The sequence below is a fragment of the Thrips palmi genome, unplaced genomic scaffold, assembly GCF_012932325.1.
Source record: "Thrips palmi isolate BJ-2018 unplaced genomic scaffold, TpBJ-2018v1 HiC_scaffold_18, whole genome shotgun sequence".
NCBI classification, from domain to species: domain Eukaryota; kingdom Metazoa; phylum Arthropoda; class Insecta; order Thysanoptera; family Thripidae; genus Thrips; species Thrips palmi.
The window spans coordinates 18689059-18710137 of NW_023144627.1; the positions used below are offsets into that span (position 1 = coordinate 18689059).

General features: G+C 57.5%; 1 protein-coding gene across 3 annotated transcripts; it reads right to left on the reverse strand.

The window, feature by feature from the left end:
• Positions 1–1543: 1543 nt before the first annotated feature.
• Positions 1544–20816, reverse strand: LOC117645029 (extensin-like). Of its 3 annotated transcripts, XM_034384909.1 has the most exons (8): positions 20596–20815; positions 17240–17328; positions 9658–9786; positions 5743–5822; positions 5337–5610; positions 4421–4510; positions 4170–4289; positions 1546–2555 (listed from the first exon to the last, which is right to left on the reverse strand). In XM_034384909.1, the coding sequence occupies exons 1-8, from the start codon at positions 20613–20615 to the stop codon at positions 2317–2319; spliced, it is 1041 nt and encodes a 346-aa protein (XP_034240800.1). In that variant the 5' UTR covers positions 20616–20815; the 3' UTR covers positions 1546–2316. The 3 variants fall into 3 exon arrangements, with proteins under 3 accessions (XP_034240801.1, XP_034240800.1, XP_034240802.1); XM_034384910.1 differs by lacking the exon at positions 9658–9786 and having other exon boundaries at positions 1544–2555; positions 20596–20816; XM_034384911.1 differs by lacking the exons at positions 4170–4289; positions 4421–4510 and having other exon boundaries at positions 1714–2555.
• Positions 20817–21079: the final 263 nt, after the last annotated feature.

Genomic DNA, 21079 nt, shown 5'->3' on the forward strand with positions numbered 1-21079 from the left:
CCATGCAGGTGTGCAGCGGGCCCCGCCGGGCTTGCACTGCTTGGACTGCCAAGATAATCGCCATAATCAGCTTCCGAGCTACCCCCAGGTGGCGCTCCAGTTTCCACCCCTTTTTTTTCGTTTCCTTTCGGCCCGCTAATTTGGTCCCGTTCGACGCACCGACCGATTCCTCTGCGCACTTCCGCGCACATGGACGCGCTGCTGGTCCTAAAGCCGGACCCAACTACCGCTCAAACCCCTCGTCGACTTTGGTCACTTGGAACAAACTTCCCCGTGGCGGCCGACCCTGCGGCCAGAGGCGCCAGAGGCCAGGGGCGGCCACGCAAAGTGTTTGCAAGTCCCTTGCAGTGGCGCGGCGGCTCCGAGAGGGCCGCGGCCGAGGCCGGGGCCCTCCACTGATCAAAGCGTCGCGGCGTCGGACAGGCGGCAAAAGTGATTGCAAGTGCCCCCGGGCTAAGCGAGGCCGCCGTCCCCGCCGTCGCCACCTCAGCGCGGCCACCTCAGACCGTCGGCCAAGGGCTGCCAGGGCCCGGCCGCCCCCGAGCAGCCCTTCGCAGCTCTAACGACACAGGCCCGAACTTGGCTACTAATAGGCTATGCAAATCTCCCCGGTGCCTCCCCCCCCCCGCCCCCTCCCCCGGGTGTCCAGCGCTACACTCCCTCATATTGCCTTAATCATATCCCGAGAATTAAGCGTGGAATGGCCTGGCCTTCCTAATTAACCACTGACGTTTCAGACGCACCCCCATTTACAGCGGGTAGCTCCTTATTAATATTTTTCTCAAAAACAAGAGCAAGATATTTTTTTTAAGCGCGCCGCTTTTGAGACTGGCTTACTTGAACAGCCGCGAAATTTCCATTGTACGAGACGGATCAGAAAATTGTAAGAGAGGCCCTGATGCCGTTGTGGCGCTGGTCGCGCCGGTCGCGCCGTCTGGCGGACTTTTTTTCAGCACGGCTTTATTCGCGGCGTTGAGCTCTCCCAGCGTGGGTGCTCCCAGCGCCACCTAGCGGAGCGGACGGGCCGCCGTCGCCACGCGGCCCTACCCCGCGCGCCGAGTCGCGGGCCGGGGCTGGCGCGTGGGGTAGCGACGGCCGCCGGACTTCCCCCAGCGCCATGCGAGATAGGCAGCCCAACGTGCACCGACGTCAACTAGTAAAAAATATGTTTAGACAGATCACTTCAACCACATCAAAGTAACCTGTCCAAATTGAGAATACCCCCTTGGTTCATCTTACTAACCTGATCAAGAAATCAACGCATTGGTCCATCACTTCTTCATCAGTAGTAACTCCCTGACTGATATTGAAACTCACATCACATGGGCCACGCCACATTTACTAGAAAAGCTTTCCTGGGCCAAGCGGCACCCATTACTGTTTACATTTTGAAACCAGGTATGAGAAATAAGTGATGCTTCAAAATAAGTTTTTCATACGAAGGATGAAAGCAGACTGGGTACAGTACCGGGAAACTACTGTAGTTTGATTTAAGTTTGAATTTGATGTAGCTTTCAGTATGGAATCAATAAAGCAATCTACAGATTTAAGTAATTTGTTTATTTCATGACAAAATAAAAATAATGTTAATAGAAATTTGAGCAATCACAGCATAATTATAAAACGATCCGTTGCCGGAGTCCGTGCTTGTCGGTCCTCTACAAAGCGCGCATTAGACGGGACAGAATTCCAAGAATAATAACAATCATAACGAAAATACGACAAAAAACAACAAGTTTTATTTAAATAAAAACAACTTAAATTAAATCTATTAGGATAAATTTATCGGCGGTACATCGCATCGGGATGCGTCGATCCGCCGATATCACAAAGAGAGCAACGCGACCAAAGCGAAGCCCGCCTTGCAAGCCTTTACTCTCCACGAAGCGTGTGTGTGTGTGTTTTGTGTACAGCATGTTTGAGTTCTGGTGTGGCGGGCGCCTGCCCGAGGGGTTCCAGGCCCCAGGGCCAGGGGATTTCGTTCGCACACTGTACTCAGAGACATACAAGTCCGACGGTTCGGTTGCGTGTGCGTTGCCGTGTTGCCAGTGTGGCCAACCCAGCCGCCACTTCAGTGCACTTCAGCCACGTCTGCCAACTCAACAGCAATGAGCGGCAGTGTCTGCCAACTTAACGGCAATGACCAATAATCGTGTTCAGCAACTTATGGCGAAGTACACGTCGCGTTGGCACGGTGTTTTGGCGCCGAACGCGCCCGTGGTCGGCATGGGGGGTCTGCGGCTAGCCGGCTGGCCCTGGGGGAGGGGGTTCGGAGGGGGGCACCTCGCCGTCGACGTTGGACCGCGCTGGCTGGCGCTAGAACTCGGACACGCCCGTCTCGTCGACGTAGTGCTGGGTGCCGGGGGGCGCGCGGTAGCCGGGGAACATGGAGTTGACCTTGTGCTGCTCGAAGAAGCTGCTGTAGTCCCGCTTGGGCAGGCGGGGCCTACACACGGGGCCCTTGGCCAGGGCCACGCGCTGGGCGTTCTCCTCGTCGGCGCGGGTCTTGTACTCCTGCGGCGGCCACTTGGCGTCACCGCGCGCGCGCACTCCGCCTGCAGCACACCAAGACCGTCACGTCAGACAAGGCAGCCACACTGGAAACAACGAGTTCTCAATCGGAGGACATTTGAGAGGTGCTGAATATCTGAGACCATTCATCAATTTGAGACCAACGCGCTCGGATTGAGAACTCGTTTTTTCAGCGCAAGACAAGTACCACACACCAAACAACATGCGCGTGAAAGCTGTAAAAACAACATTTTGGCAGAGACGGTACACAGTAAAAAGTGGCAACGGAATCTAACATGCTCCCCTCACAGAGGTGCGGGTACCTTGACGAAACGCAGCACTCTAGGGCTCTGGCTCGTAAAGGGGGGGTGTTATTTGATAGCCCTGGTGCCCCGCCACGTTTTTTGAGGACCAGACCCGTAAAATGCGAGGTTTCGTCAAGCACCTCTGTTATCGCAATGAAGGGGAAGGACGGGAGGGAATAGAGGGAGAGGTAGTGTCGAGTCTGCGTGCCAATGTGCAGTGTAAAAGAAGTTAAGTCAAATAATTTGATTGGCTTTCTCAGGAATGTCATTTGGACTTGGACAGTTCCCTATGGATTTTTCACTAATACTTGTACGGTGAAGTCAAAAGAACTAAAACTAAGAGTGTTCCGTCGATTTGACCTAACTTCTTTTACAGTGCTGCTCGGCGGCCTACGGGTGCTGCAAGCTGTCCCGCGTGAAGCGACTCGAGTCTGTTCTGGCATTAAGTCGTGCTGTCGAAGCGCCTCTACTTAGTCTCCGCAATCGGAAAGTCGTCGATGCAAGGTTGGCAATGCGTTGCCAGGGCCGAGCCGCCCTGCCAGCAGACTGATTCCGAGAGCGGCAGCACTCAGGCTGGGGCTGAGTGGAACATCTTGTCCCGGCGAGAAGCTTCCCCGCTGGCAACTCTCTGCGCCTCTCTCGCTGGGCCTTGGACCCTGCGGTCTGCGCGCGATCCGCCAAGTCCAAAGCGGCTCTGCCGTGCCCTGCAGTGTGCTGCCGGCCGGTGGCCCGTGGGGTTGGCGGCACTGAGTGGACGGCCGCCAACCACCAAAACACGGAAAACATGGCCGTCGCAGCTACACTGCGTTACTGTCAGGAAGCTCAAGAGACGTGCACTAATATTTTTGTGGAGTTTAGAAGTCGGGCTCATCCATGTATTAAACTATTTTTAAAACATGTCGCAGTTTCATTTTACGTTATAAAAAAAAATAACAGGAAGTTCGAAAGTTTTTTTGCGAGGCGTGAGGCAGTTAGTACTGCTAATGATGCAGAAAACCAAGCAAGCCCTTGAAAGCTTGTAATTGTCAGCGCTCGGCAGACTAGACCAAGGCAGCCCGAATCAACCATGGTGGGCTTTGTCAACGCGTAGCAGACTCTGTCAGCGCTAGGCAGCCGGGTGTCAGCGCTAGACGGCCAAATGTCAGCGCATGGCAGCCTTTATCAGCGCATGGCAGCCTCTGTCAGCGCTAGACGGCCAAATGTCAGCGGATGGCAGCCTCTGTCAGCGCTAGGCGGCCTGGTGTCAGCGCATGGCAGCCATTGTCAGCGCATGGCAGCCTCTGTCAGCGCTAGGCGGCCTGGTGTCAGCCCGCTTCAGCATTGCAGCCCTAGGCTTGGCGCCGGGTCACCTACTCTGCCTCACAATAGGTTCATCCAGTTTTGCTAGAGGAACCTCAAAAGCGATCGTCTCTGGAATGATTTCGACGACTTCGGGCGGCCACTTGAGATCTCCCCGGTTCTTCGCGGTGACGCCTGCACATGACATAAAATACCGTCAACTTTTTTGGAAACCTCCGCGAGAGGGAATTTAGCGCCGTTTAGACTTTGATCTAGGCAAACTAACAGAAAGTACTTGAGATACCACCTGGGCAACGTTAACGTACGGGTAGGTTTGGGCGTTCCGGGGTTGGGCGAGACCGAGGTGGAGTTGGTCCGGCTAAGGTGGCCGTTCTGGAGGGCCGGAGTGCTTTGTTCTGACGCACAACAGAGACATTCAGATCACCCTGTCCGCCCTACAAGTTTTTAACTGGCGTTTAAATTTACATTATTTGTCGTTCGTGTGTCTGGGCGGGAGCTAAGCATTTGAGTGCGTCGGATGCGGGGCAAGAGAGATAGAGAAAGACACACATAAACGGAAGAAAGGATAGGAAGTGGATGAAATGATACAGTATGTACAATTCGTTGCCACCTTCCTGCTGGGCTCTGGCCAGAATGGAAACGCTCAGTCAGCCAAGCGAGAAGAAAGAGAGAACGGAATTCATTATATCAGACAACAAACAACATATATTTAGAGGCCTCTCCTCGTCGCAAACGGTGAGAGACAAACGGGCTTTGTGCACAGTGAGATGAAAATCAGAAACTTAGTTCAAGTTTCAACACCCGCCGTTTTTTTAGTTAACTCCCACAGTCAGGCCGAGGTCACGCGAGGCATAGCGCCTGGCAGGTAAGCCGACCCGTTACGCACGCGTGCGTTGCGGGCCGGCCTACCCGCACGGCGCCTGGCGGGCAGATCGGCCGGCAGTGGGCCAGAAGACCGGTAGAGGCGGCCAAGACCCTCGACGCGTTTTGAGCTCCAGAGTCGCTAAACAGGACTCGAACCGAACGTGTGACCCCACCAATGGATTCCTCGTTCGGAGAGCAATCCATTGGTGGGGTCACACGTTCGATCCGAGTCCCATTAAGCGCCTCTGGAACTCAAAACGCGTCCGGGGTTTCGTCCGCCACCACCGGTCTTCTGGCCCACTGTGCGACCCTCGCCGCTGGCGTCGGGGCGGGGCGGGGCGGGGCGGCGAGCCCTACCTTGCATTCTGGCGGTGGCTGGCTGCGACACCACGACGGGGGCGGGCTCCTGGTGGATGGGCGGCGACTGCCGGAGGCTGATGATGGTGGGCGGCGGCGTCCAGGCGGGCGACCGGCGGGTGCGGTCTCTGGACGCGGACCTTCGGTGCGGCGGCGGCGTCCGCGGCGTCGTCTGCTGGGGCTGCTGCTGCTGGACGGGCTGCCGGCCGGGCCTCGTCACTTGCTGGGCGTACTGGGGCGACGGACTGGCGAAGCCGTTGGTGGCGGGGGCGGCCTGCGGGGCAACGCGTCGCTTAGCAACGGAATGGCGCCCCTGGTCGTCTCGTCGGACGGTCACTTCGACGATGATTGTCCGAAGAAATGAGACGTTTGGATCGTGACTCTCTCCCTGAGCCACCCGACTTACCTGTGCATACACCGGCTCCTGCTCTCCGTCCTCTACGTCGTAGTCCTCCAGTGGTGGCGGCCAGGTCACTTTCTTCAAACCTGTCGGGCAAGAATCACACCATTTCACTCTGGGCGCCGCTCCACATGACGCTGTTGGTCCCCCTTTCCCCCTCCACTTTCGCTGCGTGCGTTTATGTCATCTCTCTCACACACATCATCAGACACCGCAAAAAAAAAGAAAGATAAACAAACAGACTGAGTGCAGTGAGAAGCGAGGGGGTAATTGAAATCCACAGCACAGGTGACCCGTAGTTGGCAATACTGCAGAAATTTTGCGGCAATCCAACGGTAACCCGGTGCAATCCAAGGGTAATCCTGGAAATTTTTTAAATTTAATTCGGCGGTAATCCACGCATAATCCGTACGTAATCCGGCTGGCACGAGATTTGCCAGTCGTTTCTCCCTCGGTGAAAACAGACCGTGTCGCGCGCCAGGTGTAAATAAGGCCGGGGCCTTGTCTCGTATTTCAGGCGCGGCCGGCAGATGCACAGTGGGCCAGAAGACCGGTGGAGGCGGCCAAAACTTCAGAGGCGTTTTGAGCTCCAGAGTCGCTAAACTGGACTCGAACCGAGCGTGTGACCCCACCAACGGATTCCTCGTTCGGAGAGCAATCCATTGGTGGGGTCACACGTTCGGTTCGAGTCCCATTTAGCGACTCTGGAGCTCAAAACGCGTCCGGGACTTTGACCGCCTCCGCCGGCCTTCTGGCCCACCGTGAGATGGCGCTGCGCCTTGCTGCGCTGGCACGGCGGCCGAACGCGCAGAGCGGGGTGGAGAGGCGCACAGGTGGCGGCGGCCATCTGAGCGCATCGAGAACCTGCAGACCGATTCCGAGAGTCGTTTTCGTCGCTCCGTCTCTCTCGCTCCTGCACGGCGCGCCCTTCGAGTGCGAGAGAGACGGAGCGACGACTCTCGGAGTGAGTCTGCTGGCGGCGGACCGGCGGCCTTCCGCGGCCTTCTAAATATAATGCACAAAGCCGCGGCGCGTGGCGCACTTTAAGCTGCGAATAACAACATGCAGGGCGCCGCCAGTGTCGCCCCGTGATTGGCCAGAAAACGATGCAATCGGGGTGCCAACCTCAGCCAAGCTCAGCCAACCCCGAGAGAAGTGCTCGTGAGGGGCAACCACTATCCCACTATCCCCAGCACCGGCAACACGGAACTGACCCAGGACTCCGGTCGGATCGTCGGGCTACGGCCGCGCCACTTCCTATATCCGGCCTCCAGCGCGGGAGATCTGGCGCCCGGTAACAGCCGCGGTCTCTTTCTAAATCAGACTTTTCGCTCTGACCGCGTGTTCGAACCGCTTCGAGAGCTCGAACGCATTCCGCTGCGCCGCAACGACTCTCGGAATCAGTCGTTTTCGTCGCGCTGTCTCTGTCGCACTCATGGGGCGTCCCGTATAGGTGCGAGGGAGACAGAGCGACGGAACGACTCTCGGGATACAGGTGCCCGTCGGCCGGTCGGCAGGGACGCCTCGTCGGCCTCGTCTGAAAGAAATCCTCGAGGCCGAGGTGGATTAACAACGAAGCCCTTCAGAGGGTGAGTCGGCGCTGAGGTCAGCGCGTTGGCACCACTGCCGTGTTGTTCCTTCAGACAACGCCGCCTTCCATCGCCGTATCGCCGAGGGCATCGGCGCGAAAAATGTCCCGCGGAACGCTCGCGTAACGTCTTCCTACGCACGTGGCACAGTGGGCCAGAAGACCGGTGAAGGCGGCCAAGGCCCTCGACGCGTTTTGAGCTCCATGAGTCGCTAAACAGGACTCGAACCGAACGTGTGACCCCACCAATGGATTGCTCTCCAAACGAGGAATACATTGGTGGGGTCACACGTTCGGTTCGAGTCCTATTTAGTGACTCTGGAGCTCAAAACGCGTCCGGGATTTTCACCGCCTCCACCCGTCCTCTGCCCCAGTGCACCGCCTAGTGAGCAGGCAACCCTGCACCGTGGGGGGAAGGTTCACCTCCTTGTGTGCAGCAGCGGTGAGATCACCGGCAGAATCAATTTCGGAGCCCCCTCCCTCGAGGGCCGTGGAGGCCGCGGCGTGCCAAGCAAGGCCCGCGGGGTGGACGCAGACACGCGTGCCAGACACGCATGACAGGCCCGCTTGTCACGCCGATGTGACGCGCGGCGCGCGGACGCGACGCTCGGATTCGCCGCGCTGCTCAAGAAGACCCCCGACCGCCTGACTGACTGACTGGTTCCACAAGGCGTCGCTCTGTCTCTCTCGCCCTCTCGGGGCGCACGTAGGTGCGAGAGAGACAGAGCGACGCCCGATCGGAGACTCCAAGGCGCTAATGATGGCCCAGCTGTCGACGCCTGCCGCCGGCCGGCAAGTCGGCACCCGGTTGACGGATGACGGCGGTCGGGAAAAACGAGCGCGGAAAAACTCGATCGAGTATCGACAGGCCGGCGCGACAAAACGAGTGCACGCCCCGCCCTGCCCCGCCACGCCACGCCACGCCCCACCACGCCACGCCGCGGTGCAGTCGACGCCGACGCGTGTTTTGCTTTCGTAACGCAAAACGGGGCACCGCTAAATTTAGCGGACGGAAAGTGAGACGCGGGCCGGAATAAGGCGGCCGTTTCCGCGAAAAAGTCCCGAAACCGCGAACCGAGTAAAAAAACCGCGAGTTCAAAAACCGCAAGTCCCGAAACCGCGAGTCAAAAAAACCGCGAGTCAAAAAAACCGCGAGTACCAAAACTACGAGTCCTGATACCGCGAGTCAGAACCCATAAGTGACAAACCCGTGAGTGGAAAAAACGGCGAGTCATGGCGTGGGCAGCGCCGCGGTCGCAGACGGTCACTAAACGGTTTTGATGATTCATCGAGTCGCCGCTTGAGACGTCGGCGTCGACGCCGCCACCGGTCGCCCCCCGCGTCACAGAGCCACAGAGCACCGCGTCTATGAATGACGTCACCGCGCCGACCAGAATGGACCAGCTGCATCCTCCGGAGCGGTGCCGGAGCGGTGCCGGAGCGGTGCCGGAGCGACGTCGCGAACGCACCCCTGGCCCTTACCTGCGCTAGGTGTGTTCCAACGCGACGAGGACCCGCGCGCCGGTTTTGGGGGAACGACTACTCGCGTCTGCAGATACCTGAGCGCCGACGCGGGGTCCTGGCCTCAGGAATAGACCCCCTCTCTCTCCGTGCCCGGCCCCCACCACCGCGGACCCCCTTCAGCCCACCCCCACGGCCCACCCCCTCCCCTCCTCGGGTCCGCGGCGCGTAGGCGGCCCGCGACAAGAGACGGGGCGAATAGGAGAACGCACCCCTTAGTACGCGACGACACGAGTATACAGCGTAACTATAGCGGTTTGCCACAGGCACTAGAAAGCCACAAAAAAGAAAACCACGTCAACACTCCGACTCCCAGAGCTACGTGCGATCCAAGTAGCGCCAGCACAGAGAAAAGACACGGAAGGAAACGCCTAAAAATAACCACGTAGAATGTCAACCACACTTCAACCCCAACAAAAACAACAACAAATCAAACGAGGGATAGTAGTTCACCAAATCAATTACAATAACAACAGTCCTAGTTTGGTATCCAACATTGAAGGTGAGGAACCATGCAAGGGGGCACACCGGAGGTAACACTGGGAGGGTGAAACCAGGGGGTAACACTAGTTGGGTAACACCAGAGGGCTGACACTAGGGGGCAACACTAGAGGGGTAACACCAGGAGGGTAAAACCAAGGGGTTGAAACCAACACTAGGGGAACACCAAAGGGGTAACACTAGGAGGGTAAAACCAAGGGGGTGAAACCAGAGGGTAACACTAGGGGGTAACTCTAGAGGCGGAAACTCTAGGAGGTTAACACCAGGGGGTAACACCAGGGGGTAACACCAAAGGAGCAACACCGCGTTACCTGTTGCGTTGACGGGCAGAGGGGGCAAGGTTCGGAGCTGGGCCTCCACGGGGACAAAGCTTCTCCTCGGGGGCCACTCAAACTGGGCGCGCCGTCGGGGCTCGAGGCGGCCAGTGAACGACTGCGGATCTTTGGGGCACAAGACACAACAAGCATGTTCACGCTCGAGGAAACTAGTTTATCCTTATCCAAAAAAACTACTTAATTTAAATTTTTTTTAAAAAAAAAACAACCTCTGGTTGGTTTAAGAAAAAACAAAATTAAAAAAAAAAAGATTGCACAAAAAAATGCTCGAGTTTAGGAAGATGATTCTAGTTTCAAAGACATATTTTTAAAAAAATACTGCTGCTTTTTTGCACATTCTTCTGCATTTGACTTTTTTCCCCATCAGGGTGCATTCGAGGTGGTGAACATATTGTTGGGAGTGAATCCAGGTGCTGGACTGACTTCCACTTCGAATTAGACGTTCGCATACGACACAACGGGACGATTAGTAGTGGGTGGGTGGCCAAGACATACAAGCTGGGGAGGTGACCTACGACCAGGCACTTTACAGTAACTTTTTTTTTTTATCGGAACTTAATAGAGGGGCGTCCTTGGCGCGTCTGGCTGGGCAACGGATGAGAGTGTCCCTGTATTTTTATCCTAGCTGCGTGATATACTTCAACCTTAACCACGCGAATAGTCGCCGGGCCGCGCAAAGCCCGCGAAACCAAAACAATGCGGCGTGTGTGGCACACTGTGGGGGCTTATTTATCGGTCCCCGAATAACCAGCAGGCATGCCGTCAAGGACGCGCTGGAGACGAAGAAGAAGAAGGAGAAGAAAAAGAAGGAGAGGGAGGATCAAAGTAACTCCGAGTTTTATGCACTCGGTACAATGGGGTGTTGCAAACACTTAATTACCCGTGGACTTCAAAGGCGGCCCCTTCGAAGCCGTAAGGACTAAAAGTCAATTAGTTTTCCTTCACTTTGTACTTTTTTCGTTCTTTTTTTTCTGTTTGCAGTGTCGCGATCCTCATAGCTGTTTAGCCGCGTTGGACCGTTCCAAGGAAAATGTTGCGGGCGACAGAAAAACGCGCCCGGGCTCCGTGCCAGGCGCCAGCGCTGCCGGGCCGCCTGGCGTCGCGGGGATGAAAAGTGTGAAGAGGAAGGTTGGAGGGGAAATCGGAAGAAAGAAAAACAAGACGACGAAAAAGGGGCGTAAAGGAGGCAAAATTGACTTCGGCCTTCGAGTCGTGAAGCTCGGCAGCGGTGAGCCGCGGAGAGACTGATTGGAAACACACGCCCGGGGGGGGGGGGGGGGGGTGCAGTCGTTACAGTGGCGTGCTTTCCGAACAGCGGCCCAATCAAAAACGGGGCAGTTTGCGGCGCCCTTCATCTTAGGGCCTGCACTGCAAGTTATGTTTAGAAGCAAGGTGCACACATTTCAAGTGGAATGCACCGCATCGGGGGCGGGGCGGGGCGGGGCGACAGCCAGGGGGTCGGAGACGGGCGCCCACCCGAAGTGACTCGCCGTTGTATTTCGGGTGCTTGATGGAGGAGGGCTGGCTGAGTGAATTGCTTTGTCACCTGGATTGTTCTGGACATGCACCAAACGTGCGCACCGCCTCTTTGGCCGGGCGCCAGGGCCGGCCAGGGCGGCACCCACTGGGGGAGGCCTTTCTCGAACCTACGTGTGTGTCAGAGAGAAAAGGAGAGAGAAGATGTCCACCGTGTCATCGTCTTCTGCGCGATACCAGCGTGTGCTTCAGACGGCGTAGTCACTCTGCCTTTCTATCTCGCTCGCACTTCTTCAGCTCGCGTGCCGCGGTGGTGCGCCCCTTCGAAAAGGCCAAAGCCCCAAAGAGAAAAGAATCGAAGCTCAAAATAGTAGAACAATAGCGTGGGCCTTATCTTCCAGTCGCGTCGTGCACCCAACACTAAACTTGAGGCATATTGTCACATTTTTTAGCGACTGGCTTCTTCTTTTGGCTAATACGTTTTCTGGCCTTTGGTGCCTTCGGCTCTCGAAATAACCGCAACGTCAGCCTGCCCAGCAGACTGGTCCCATCGCTCTGTCTCTCTCGCACCCATGCGGGGCGCCCCGTGAGTGCGAGAGCGACAGAGCGATAACACGACTCGGACTCGATCAGTGTGCGGGGCAAACGATGGTCCGCGGAATGCGCCCTGGAGACGCGAGACACGTAGTCCGCCACCTCGCCAGAGACACGATTGTCGGAACGGCCCGGCGCCCACACTGGGAAATCTATTTCGGATGGCCGACTGTAATTGGCGTGCAGGTAACGGTGGAAGGGAGGCTTCGCTGAGAACGCCTCGCGACCCTTGGCATTCCTGGCGCGCCACGGTGCCCGCACCCCGCCCCGCCCCACCCGCCCCGCCCCGCAACACCCCACCCCACCCCACCCCGCCCCGCCACGCTCCGCTTCGCTTCGGGGTGCGATTTTTGACGAGGAGAACCCCCCACGAGGCGACGGCCCGGGCCCAGCAGCAGCTTGTACACTGCAAAGCGTCGAAATTTCTAGTGTCTAGAAAACGGCGAGCTACTAGACCTATTCACAGTGCAGCGGGGCCGGCGATGTCTCGAATGTGATGAGCGCAATGCGGAGAAATCCGTCTCCATGCCCACACCCTCACCCCCCCCCCCTCCACACACACACACATACACACACACGTGTGGGGCACGCACACAGACAGACACCTCGATACCACCCAAATTGACTCAGCCGCGCGGGTCAGTGCCTCGACGGGCGGCCACGGCCAGGGTCACGCGACGGCATGTGGCGGCACGGCCCGTCTGGGGTGCTCTGGGTCTGGGACGGTCTGGGACGCCGTCTGTTTGTTGTCAAGCCGTGGCCGTGGCGCGGCCGTGGCCCTATCTGGGTATCTGGCCGGGCCTGGGCCGGGCCTGGGCCGGGCCAAGCCAAGGTCAGCCGGTGTCAGTGTGCCGGTGTACTGCATCGCACTGCATCGCACTGCATGCACCTCGCGTGTCGCAAGAACGAGTCCAACGCCCCGCCGGGCCGCCGGGGTGGTCCGTGGGAAGGGGGAGGGCGGAAAAGGGGGGGGGGCAAGCAGCTACGCGGTAGAGAGGCGTATCTACAGTGTAGCGTCCCCCCCCCCTTTTTGCCGAAGAGGTGCAGCACGTGGATTCCACTGTCTAAGTTGTCTATGCGGATTACTAAAAGCGGTTTCGTCGCTCTGTCTCTCTCGCACTCACGGGGCGTCGCGTATAAAGCACTGTATACGTACGGAATCAGACAGCCATGCACTCGAAAATCCGTATAAAAATCACATCAAAGAGGACAAGGACCACCAACAGCACAAACTCCACGAACAATAACGGCACCCCCAGCACGACCATCACCATCGCCACCAGCAAGATCACCATCACCACCTGCAAGATCACCATCACCACCACCACCAGCCCCACCGCGCCATGCCTCTTCTTTACCATGTCGCCGCCTTGGTGCCGCTGCGGTGCCGCTGCGGTGCCGCCTCCCCTAGAACAGCTCGTCCTCGAGGTCCTCGTCGTCGTCCGCGTACGGCCGCTCGTACTGGCCGGTGAGGTAGGCGACGCTGGGGTCGTCGTGGATGAAGTCGCTGTACTCGCTGACGCTGCTGGGCGACAGCTCCGTCACGGCCTTGATGAGCATCACCTCGACGCAGCACACCAGGAAGATGATGGCCACCAGGGCCAGGTTGTTCTCCTCGGGCACCGTCAGCATGTGCTCGGGCGTGAGCATGGCGTCCATGGTGAAGGCGCGCATGGCGGCGGCCAGGCCGGTCACCGCGGCTCGCCGAGAGTCGCCGTGTCGTTCACCTTCCGAAGCAAAACGATAATGAGACTTCTGCGCACCGCGTCTCGCTCGGCTCCAGTTTTATAAATAGGCGACGGGACACTGTGCGGCCGGAGATTCGAACTGGGGGCAGATTAGGCGGCCGTTCATGACCACCTTACCATTTTCAGGGGAAAAAAGGGGGTGTTGACCTACGTGCTTTCGTTCGAGGGGTCTTTTACTTCTTGCACTCATTGTACACGCCCCCACCCCAAAAGGCCGCCTCTGGATCCGCCACTGTGGCTGAATCCACTGGGAAACTCGCTTTTACACTCAGACTCAATTGACGATGCACTAACAGTGTCGCAAGCGAACCATGACCGCGCTCAAATGGGCGAGCGGTTGACCCGCACTCGGCTGCTTTCAAGTGAACCCCAACCTTCGCAGCGGGAGTCCAAAGAGCTTGCGGTGTGCCCGAGGCGCTTGCCCGGCGGCCACCTCAAAGCAGGTGTCTCACTCTGTCTCTCTCGCACTTTCGCGGGACGCCCCAAGAGTGCGAGAGAGACAGAGCGACGAGCCTGCGGCAGCGACTCCAGGCCGCACAGTGGGGCAGAAGACAGACGCCGGCGGCCAAAACTCTAGACGAGTTTTGAGCTCCAGAGTCGCCAAACAGGGCTCGAATCGAGCGTGCGACCCCACCAATGGATTCCTCGTTCGGAGAGCAATCCATTGGTGGGGTCACACGTTCGGATCGAGTCCCATTTAGCGACTCTGGAGCTCACAACGCGCCTGGGACTTTGACCGCCGCCACCGGTCCTCTGGCCCACTGCGGGCCGCGGCGGGCCGCCGGCTGGAGTCCTGACGCAAGGCGCTGCGAGGCGCGAGGCAGTGAAAGGATGCCTGACGTAACGGGGGGCGTCGCTACATAATGGGGCCCTGCAGCTGCAGCGCGGCGCCGCGGCGGCACGGCACTGGGTAAGCGGGTAAGCAGGCCACCGGGCACGGCTGTCAAGGTGAGGCCAGCCGTGAGGCACCAAGCGCCACGCCGGGGCGCCGGGTTCGAGTACCGCCGTCCACCGGGACACACACTGGTAGAACTAAAGCGCAGCACACCCCAAAAAAGACGTTTCTTGAACCACGAAAATTTACTTGTGTAGCGAGGAGACAACCACATTGGATGTTTGGGGACACAAGATTTCTTTAGGCTAAAGAGTTCGTCGGATTTCACAAGATCTTAACCGATATTACGCCCGAAATTTGCTTGTTTTTAGCCTTTTTGGGGCAAGATTTCAGATTTCAAGACAGAGACAGAGCGACGAAACAACGACCTTTCGGCGTCTCTTGCCTTTGTCTGGTTCGGAATCGGGGCGACAATTAGGGGAGCCAAGGCTAGCCGAGGAGCCAACACCTTCTTTCACGTACGCACACACACACACACACACACACACACACACACACGCGCACGAAGGTCCCTGAGTCGCAAGGCTGCGGTTGCAAGTACGGCCCGCAGCTGTTGAATCCCATCCGCATGACAAGGCGCCGTTGTTACGTATGGCCGGTGGCAGCATGGCAGCAGCACTGGTCCCATTCCGAAGCAGTCGCTCTGTCTCTCCCGCGCCCTTACGGAACGCGCCATCGGGGCGCGAGAGAGACAGAGCGACGAAAACACAGCCTAAGGCCAACCCACGCAGTTGGCAGCACTGAACGCGGTCACACTCACTTCGCCTTCCCGCCAAATTGCCGCGCGCGGAGCGGCCAAGTCAAGCCGGGGTGGCGCGAACTCCCGCGTGGAGTATCGCCGCGTGGAGTGCTCGTCGGGGCCGGTGGACGAGTGTCACTGCGTGAACTCGCGACGTGGAGTATCGCCGCGTGGAGTATCGCCGCGTGGAGTCTTGCGTGGATTAGTCGTTGAGGCCGATGGAGGAGAGTTGGCGACGAGTGTCACTCGCAGGGTGGAGTATCGCTGGGTGGAGTATCGCTGGGTGGAGTCCTCGTCGACGGGAGTGGAGTTGGCGGAGAGTTTCGCGGGCGCGGGAGCCAAAAGTGCGTTGGCGCGAGGTGGACGTAGTGTTGCACCTGCACTTGCACTTGCAGTGTGTCGACACTGAAAGGCGACTCGGACAGACTCGGCCCGGAACGTGCGTCCGCGAAGACGAAGCACGTGCAACTGAATGGGCAGGCAGACAGGCCGGGGCCGGACGGGCCGGACCCAGACGCAGCGGCAAGCGCGGCAAACGCCCGCGCCCCCCTCCCCCTAACGTCACGCAGTCACGCCACTCCAAGCGCCCCTCTCTCTCCCCCTCCCTCTCCGAGGCCGCGCGCTGCAGTGCAGCACGCTCCAGCGGCCGGCCCAGCCAGGTCCAGCTGGAGCGAGCCGGAGCGTTACGTCATGAGGCGTGCGCGGTTGTTGAACTCCAGGGGACTCCAGGGCACTGTGCTCCAGGCGCCTCACTCGCAAGGAACGCGTTCGAACGTGTGACCCCACCAATGGATTGCTTTCCGGACGAGGAATCCATTGGTGAGGTCACACGCTCGGTTCGAGTCCTGTTCAGCGACTCTGGAGCTCAAAACGCGCGTCTCGTGTTATGGCCGCCTGCGCCCGTCCTCTGGCACACTATGCAGAGGGCGCTGGCTGGAGGCTACTGGCACACTGACCACGCCGCGAGCTAGCCCAGAGCAGAGTCTGCGGAGCGCGAAGCAGTGCGTCAGCGACGTCAAAGAGGTGGCACGAGTCCGAGTCGCCGGAGGCGGGTCGCGTGAGACTGCAAGATTCCGGCAACCCTGCGAAACAGCCGCCCGACTTCAAACTTTCGTTGCTCCGTCTCCCTCGCACTCGTGGGGCGCTCCGGAGGGGTGCGAGAGAGACAGCGCGCCGTTCGGAATCCAGACGTCTGTCGCCGTTCAACATCGTGAAAACGTATGGTCAAGTTTGCAACCGTAAGAAATTGTGAAAATTGATGGGGAAGTTTTAGTGTACTGCTGTGCGTCCACCATGAAGTGTTGCGACGTGTGGCGAAATTCTTCATTTTGTTTACTAATTGTTCACTGTGTTAGGTTAGGCTGCATTTTGATCACTGCGCTGCATGAAGAGTGTTTGCTGAAAATTTGAAGTCTTGCTCCCCCTGCCTTCACCATTTCACCACGAGTCGGAATGACTGCGCATGACGCAGGCAAATGCATGGCCGCCCCGTGCCCCACGGCCATGGAGAATAACCCCTCGAGTGTTCTCCGTCGTGCCTTGGATGCCCTCGAGGAGCGAAGAGATATTTTTGCAAAAAAATACATATAGCTAGCTTTATCATTTTTTTAATATTTGCCCATGCAGGGCCGAGCAGTGTCGTGTTGAGTGTAGTCCGTGCCCACACTGGTGAAACAAAGGCATAAAAATTATGCCCTTAAAGGGCGTAAACGATTTACGCCCTTAAAGGGCATAAATCGTTAATGCCTTTGAGAAGGGCATTAAAATTTTGCTTGAAATTCCCATACCATTCGCGCCCTTCCCAAGGGCATAAAACGATTTATGCCCTTGCAAGGGCGTAAAAGAGCATTTATGCCCTAAAGGGCGTAATTTTTATGCCTTTGTTTTACCAGTGCAGCCCTACGCTTCGCAGGCGCGGATCCAGGGGGTGATTACCCTCTGCTAAGACGGCCGCCTAGAAGGCCACTACAATATGGTACATTTTCGCCATAATATGGAGAATCTTCACTGTACAACATTTAGAGTGTTATTGGACCCCCGCCTCGCAAAAATCCAGGATCCGCGCCCGCCACTTCGCCCCTGGACGAACTCGGCCGTCGTACTCACTGGGTTCCATGCCCTGCTGTTGCTCCTGCAGCATGCGCTGGACTGCGGTGTTCGAGTTAGCAGGGCCTTGCTTCAGGTTGGAGGGCGATCTGCAACAACAGGGCCAATCATCATTCCCCAAGAAGAAGAACAACAACAAAAAATTGGCGCGATTGGCGGTTGACGTCAAGTATGGAAATGATGCGGTGTGTTTACCGGCGCGCGCGTTTGGCTGTCTTTCTTATTTGGACCAGTTGCCTGACCTTGGCGCCGCAAGGGCGACGGACCATAGGGAGGCAACCTGCCGTTTTCATCGCTCTGTCTCTCTCGCACCCATAGGGCGGGCACCCCACGAGTGCGAGAGAGATAGAGCGACGACTCTCGGAATCAGTCTGGGGCGCCCCTAGAGCGCGGTGGGCGCCGGCGAAACAGTTAATTTAAATTTAGGCCCGTCCCTTGAAGGCCCTGAAGGCCACGGCTAACGCCCGGCGGCCCGGCGTCGTGCTCGATCATTGTCCGCGTCAAAATAATCCCCGGTGCAGCTGTGCCCACTGTAAATCGTGCACACGTTTCCGTCGCTAAAGACAGAAAACACGGAGGGAGAGTCATAACCAGGATATATACCTTGGGTCATCACTACCATCATCTCTACCATCATCATCATTACCACGACCACCACGACCACCACGACGACGACGACCACCACCACCACCACCACCACTCAGTGAGAATGGAATTCTGCCACTCAAATTTGGACGCTAAAATATTCTCACCCCGTCTCACCCAAATTTGTGTGCATGAGAAAGTAATGGCTAGCCCCAAAATACGAAACTAATCGAGATTCTTCCATTCTCAGTGTGACGGCAAATGAACAAGTTCTTGTTCGCACCAAGTTGCATGCCGATGGGACAAAGTGTGGGCGAGGCTTGCGAGGCTCCATCAAACCGGCCGGAGCGTTTTATCGTCTTTATCTCGGTCCGTTGTCCCGCGGGTAAACCCGCACTGGCGAGTGACCGCGGCACCGCGGTGGTCGTCTGGAACTTCTGGAACGCGGTGCACGGCAACGCCTGCAGGCCGATTCCGCCGTCTTCTCGCTCTGTCTCTCTCGCACCCTAGCAGGGCGCCCCACGAGTGCGAGAGAGACAGAGCGACGAAAGCAGAGCAGTCTGCGACTGGCGACAAAAAAGACGTGCATCCTTTCGTTCTTTCCATTCCCACGGCTTCGTCGGCAACAAAGTGCACAAAGTCTGCATAAACGTTGAGGGAAATGGCAGACACCTTGATACTCAAGGAACACGAAACACTCGTGAAGGAGTCAAACAAGTCAAGATGACGTCAATATGACTGTCCAATTGACTAAAACTTTGACTGTACATCAGTCATAGCCAGTGAATGACGTCGTTTGACGTCATGGTGAGATTTTCGCGGCATTTCTTGTTCTTAGGGTGGCCTGATCAGACGCTGGCCCTCAGTCCTTCAGGAAGCGAGCCGCAGACTGATCCCGAGGAGCCGTCTCGTCGCTCTGTCTCTCTCGCACGCACGGGGCGTGCCGGCGTGACGTGGGCGTGCGAGAGAGACAGAGCGACGAGACGGCTCAGTGGGTCACCGTGCCACGAAGCGCCACGCGGTGGTCGGCCACTAGGTTGCCACTGGGGCGCCGCCACCCTCAAGGCCCAAGGCCTCGCCCTGACTCGCTCCGCCTCTCTCGCACCCACACGGAACGCCCACGAGTGCGAGAGAGACAGAGCGACGATGCGAATCGCTCTGCTGCGCGCGTGATGCTGCCAACGGCTACTTTGTCCACAGGTTGGGCCTGGGGCGGGCCTGGGTCGGGCCTTGGCCGCGTCAGTACGTCGGTAGTTTAACTTGAGGCAAACTGTTATTTCGGGCCCTCAAGTGGGTTATTCTGGGGCCGAGACGTCAGTGTAATCAGAGGCGCCATGGATCGCCTTCGCGGAAACGGAACAACGCGGACGGCACCTCTCGGGTGGGACGTTCCGATAAAGTCTCGGTGTGCCAACACTCTAGACGCGTTTTGAGCTCCAGAGTCGCTAAATGGGACTCGAAGCGAACGGGTGACCCCACCAATGGATTGCTCTCCGAACGAGGAATCCATTGGTGGGGTCACACGTTCGGTTCGAGTCCCACTTAGCAACTTATTTGGAGTTCAAAAGGCGTCTAGAATTTTGGCCGCCTCCACAGGTCTTCTGGCCCACTGTGCAGCAGTCTGCCTTTGTCCTGCGGAAGAGCTTCTCATCGCAGACTCATTCCGAGAGTCGTTTTCGTCGCTCTGTCTCTCCTGCCGCACTCGTGGGGCGTGGCGCAAACGACTCTCGGAATCAGTCTGCAGGTGTCGTAACACGGCGACGCGTCGAGCTGATGAACTACGCGTCCTGGGAGAGCCACTCGTGGGAGCCGTGTCGCGGCGGACCCTAAAACCCTAAAACGTCACACTGCCAGAAGAAATATGCGGCCTGAGAATACACTAGCCGGCGGGTAGCGATGCGTTACTGCCCAAAGGCCATCGGGAGGGTGTCAAAAATGCAGTCGGGAAGTGGAGACAAAGTAGGCAAAAACAATCCCACGATGCATGAGCGTGGAAAGTGTTACCTCAGCCTGCCACTAGACAACATCTTGGTTTCAGCCCTGCCATTGGGCAACATCTTGGTTTTAGCCTGCCATTGGGCAACATCTTGACTTCCCTATCGAGAAGTTGCCTAGTAGGCAGGGTAGAGTTGGCAACCCTCTTGTCACTCGTGCATAATGGTGTTTTTTGAGTGGCAGCACTGCTCGCCAACTCATCGAGAGTGAAGCACAGATAGTGGGTTGGCAACCCTTTCGTGGGGAGTTTTGCCTTCTTACAATGCAAATGCAACACTGTGCGCGAGCGACATGCGCATGGGACTTCCCTGTGACACGTGCCGACACGTGCGCACGCCAGGCGACGTCGCGTCAAGGTCACGTTTTCTCTCGCCTACAATATACACATTGCGCGCGCCCCTCCCGCTATCGCTGGACCAACAAGGGCCGGGCAAATTGTGTTTTCCATTTTTTTAAAAATTAAAAACAAAAATTATTTTTCTGGAATCATTCTTAAACAGTGAGAAAGGTGGCTGGGTCATTGACTATTTTTTTGTCATTTTTTGGTTTCTTAAAAAAAACATGTTTTTCTATGTAGAAAATGTCTGGTAGAAGCCGGGTGATCACAACTCCATTTTCAACCTCAAATAGTCGACGCGTGAAAGGTAAGCAATCGAAAGCCTTTCCAAGGATCTGGGAGCCGTTCTGTCCCTGGACAGCGGCAGAACGGTGCACGGCGCGTTGCCAGTGGCATGCCAGAGGCAACGCCGTGCTGTCACCTGTCACTCGGTACTCACCCTCTCCATCCGTACTCCATGGTCACTGTCGGAATCCGCAATCGAATCGGAAACAGATCGGTCGCTGCAGCGATTTCGGGGTGCGCGCGCGTCGCGATACTGTTCGATTATTCGATTTGTTTTTTTCGTCGGAACCGTCGGACTCGTTCGAAAACTCCCAAGAGAGTCTAAGGTGTTCGCAAGATCGCTTGAGAGCGGGGAATGAAAAGTGGCGCCTCCCGGTGCTCCCGCCTTTACCCCCCCCCCCCCTTTTTCCTCCCCGTGCCGCTCCTCGTACTACACGGGTGAGAAGGGAAGAACCGCTGGCAAAATTCCACCCCTCCCACGAAGGAGCGTGAAAATTCCTTCCCCCTCCCCCCCACGGCGCAACCTCGTTGACTCACGGTTCTCTCGAGACCCCCCCTCCCCCTCCCCAAATCCCACGCGACCGCGGCGCGCCGTCCACCACCTATGCATCGCGGCGTCCAAAGTCTAAAGTTAGCCC

What these genes read in the sequence shown, in the direction of transcription:
- LOC117645029 (XM_034384909.1), bottom strand. Translation starts at nt 20,615, where the DNA reads ATGGAGTACGGATGGAGAGG. An exon ending in TCTGCCCGTCAACGCAACAG is followed by an intron (nt 5,823 to 9,657) that starts GTAACGCGGTGT and finishes CTTGCCCGACAG; the next exon opens with GTTTGAAGAAAGTGACCTGG. An exon ending in CGGAACGCCCAAACCTACCC is followed by an intron (nt 4,290 to 4,420) that starts GTACGTTAACGT and finishes TGTCATGTGCAG; the next exon opens with GCGTCACCGCGAAGAACCGG.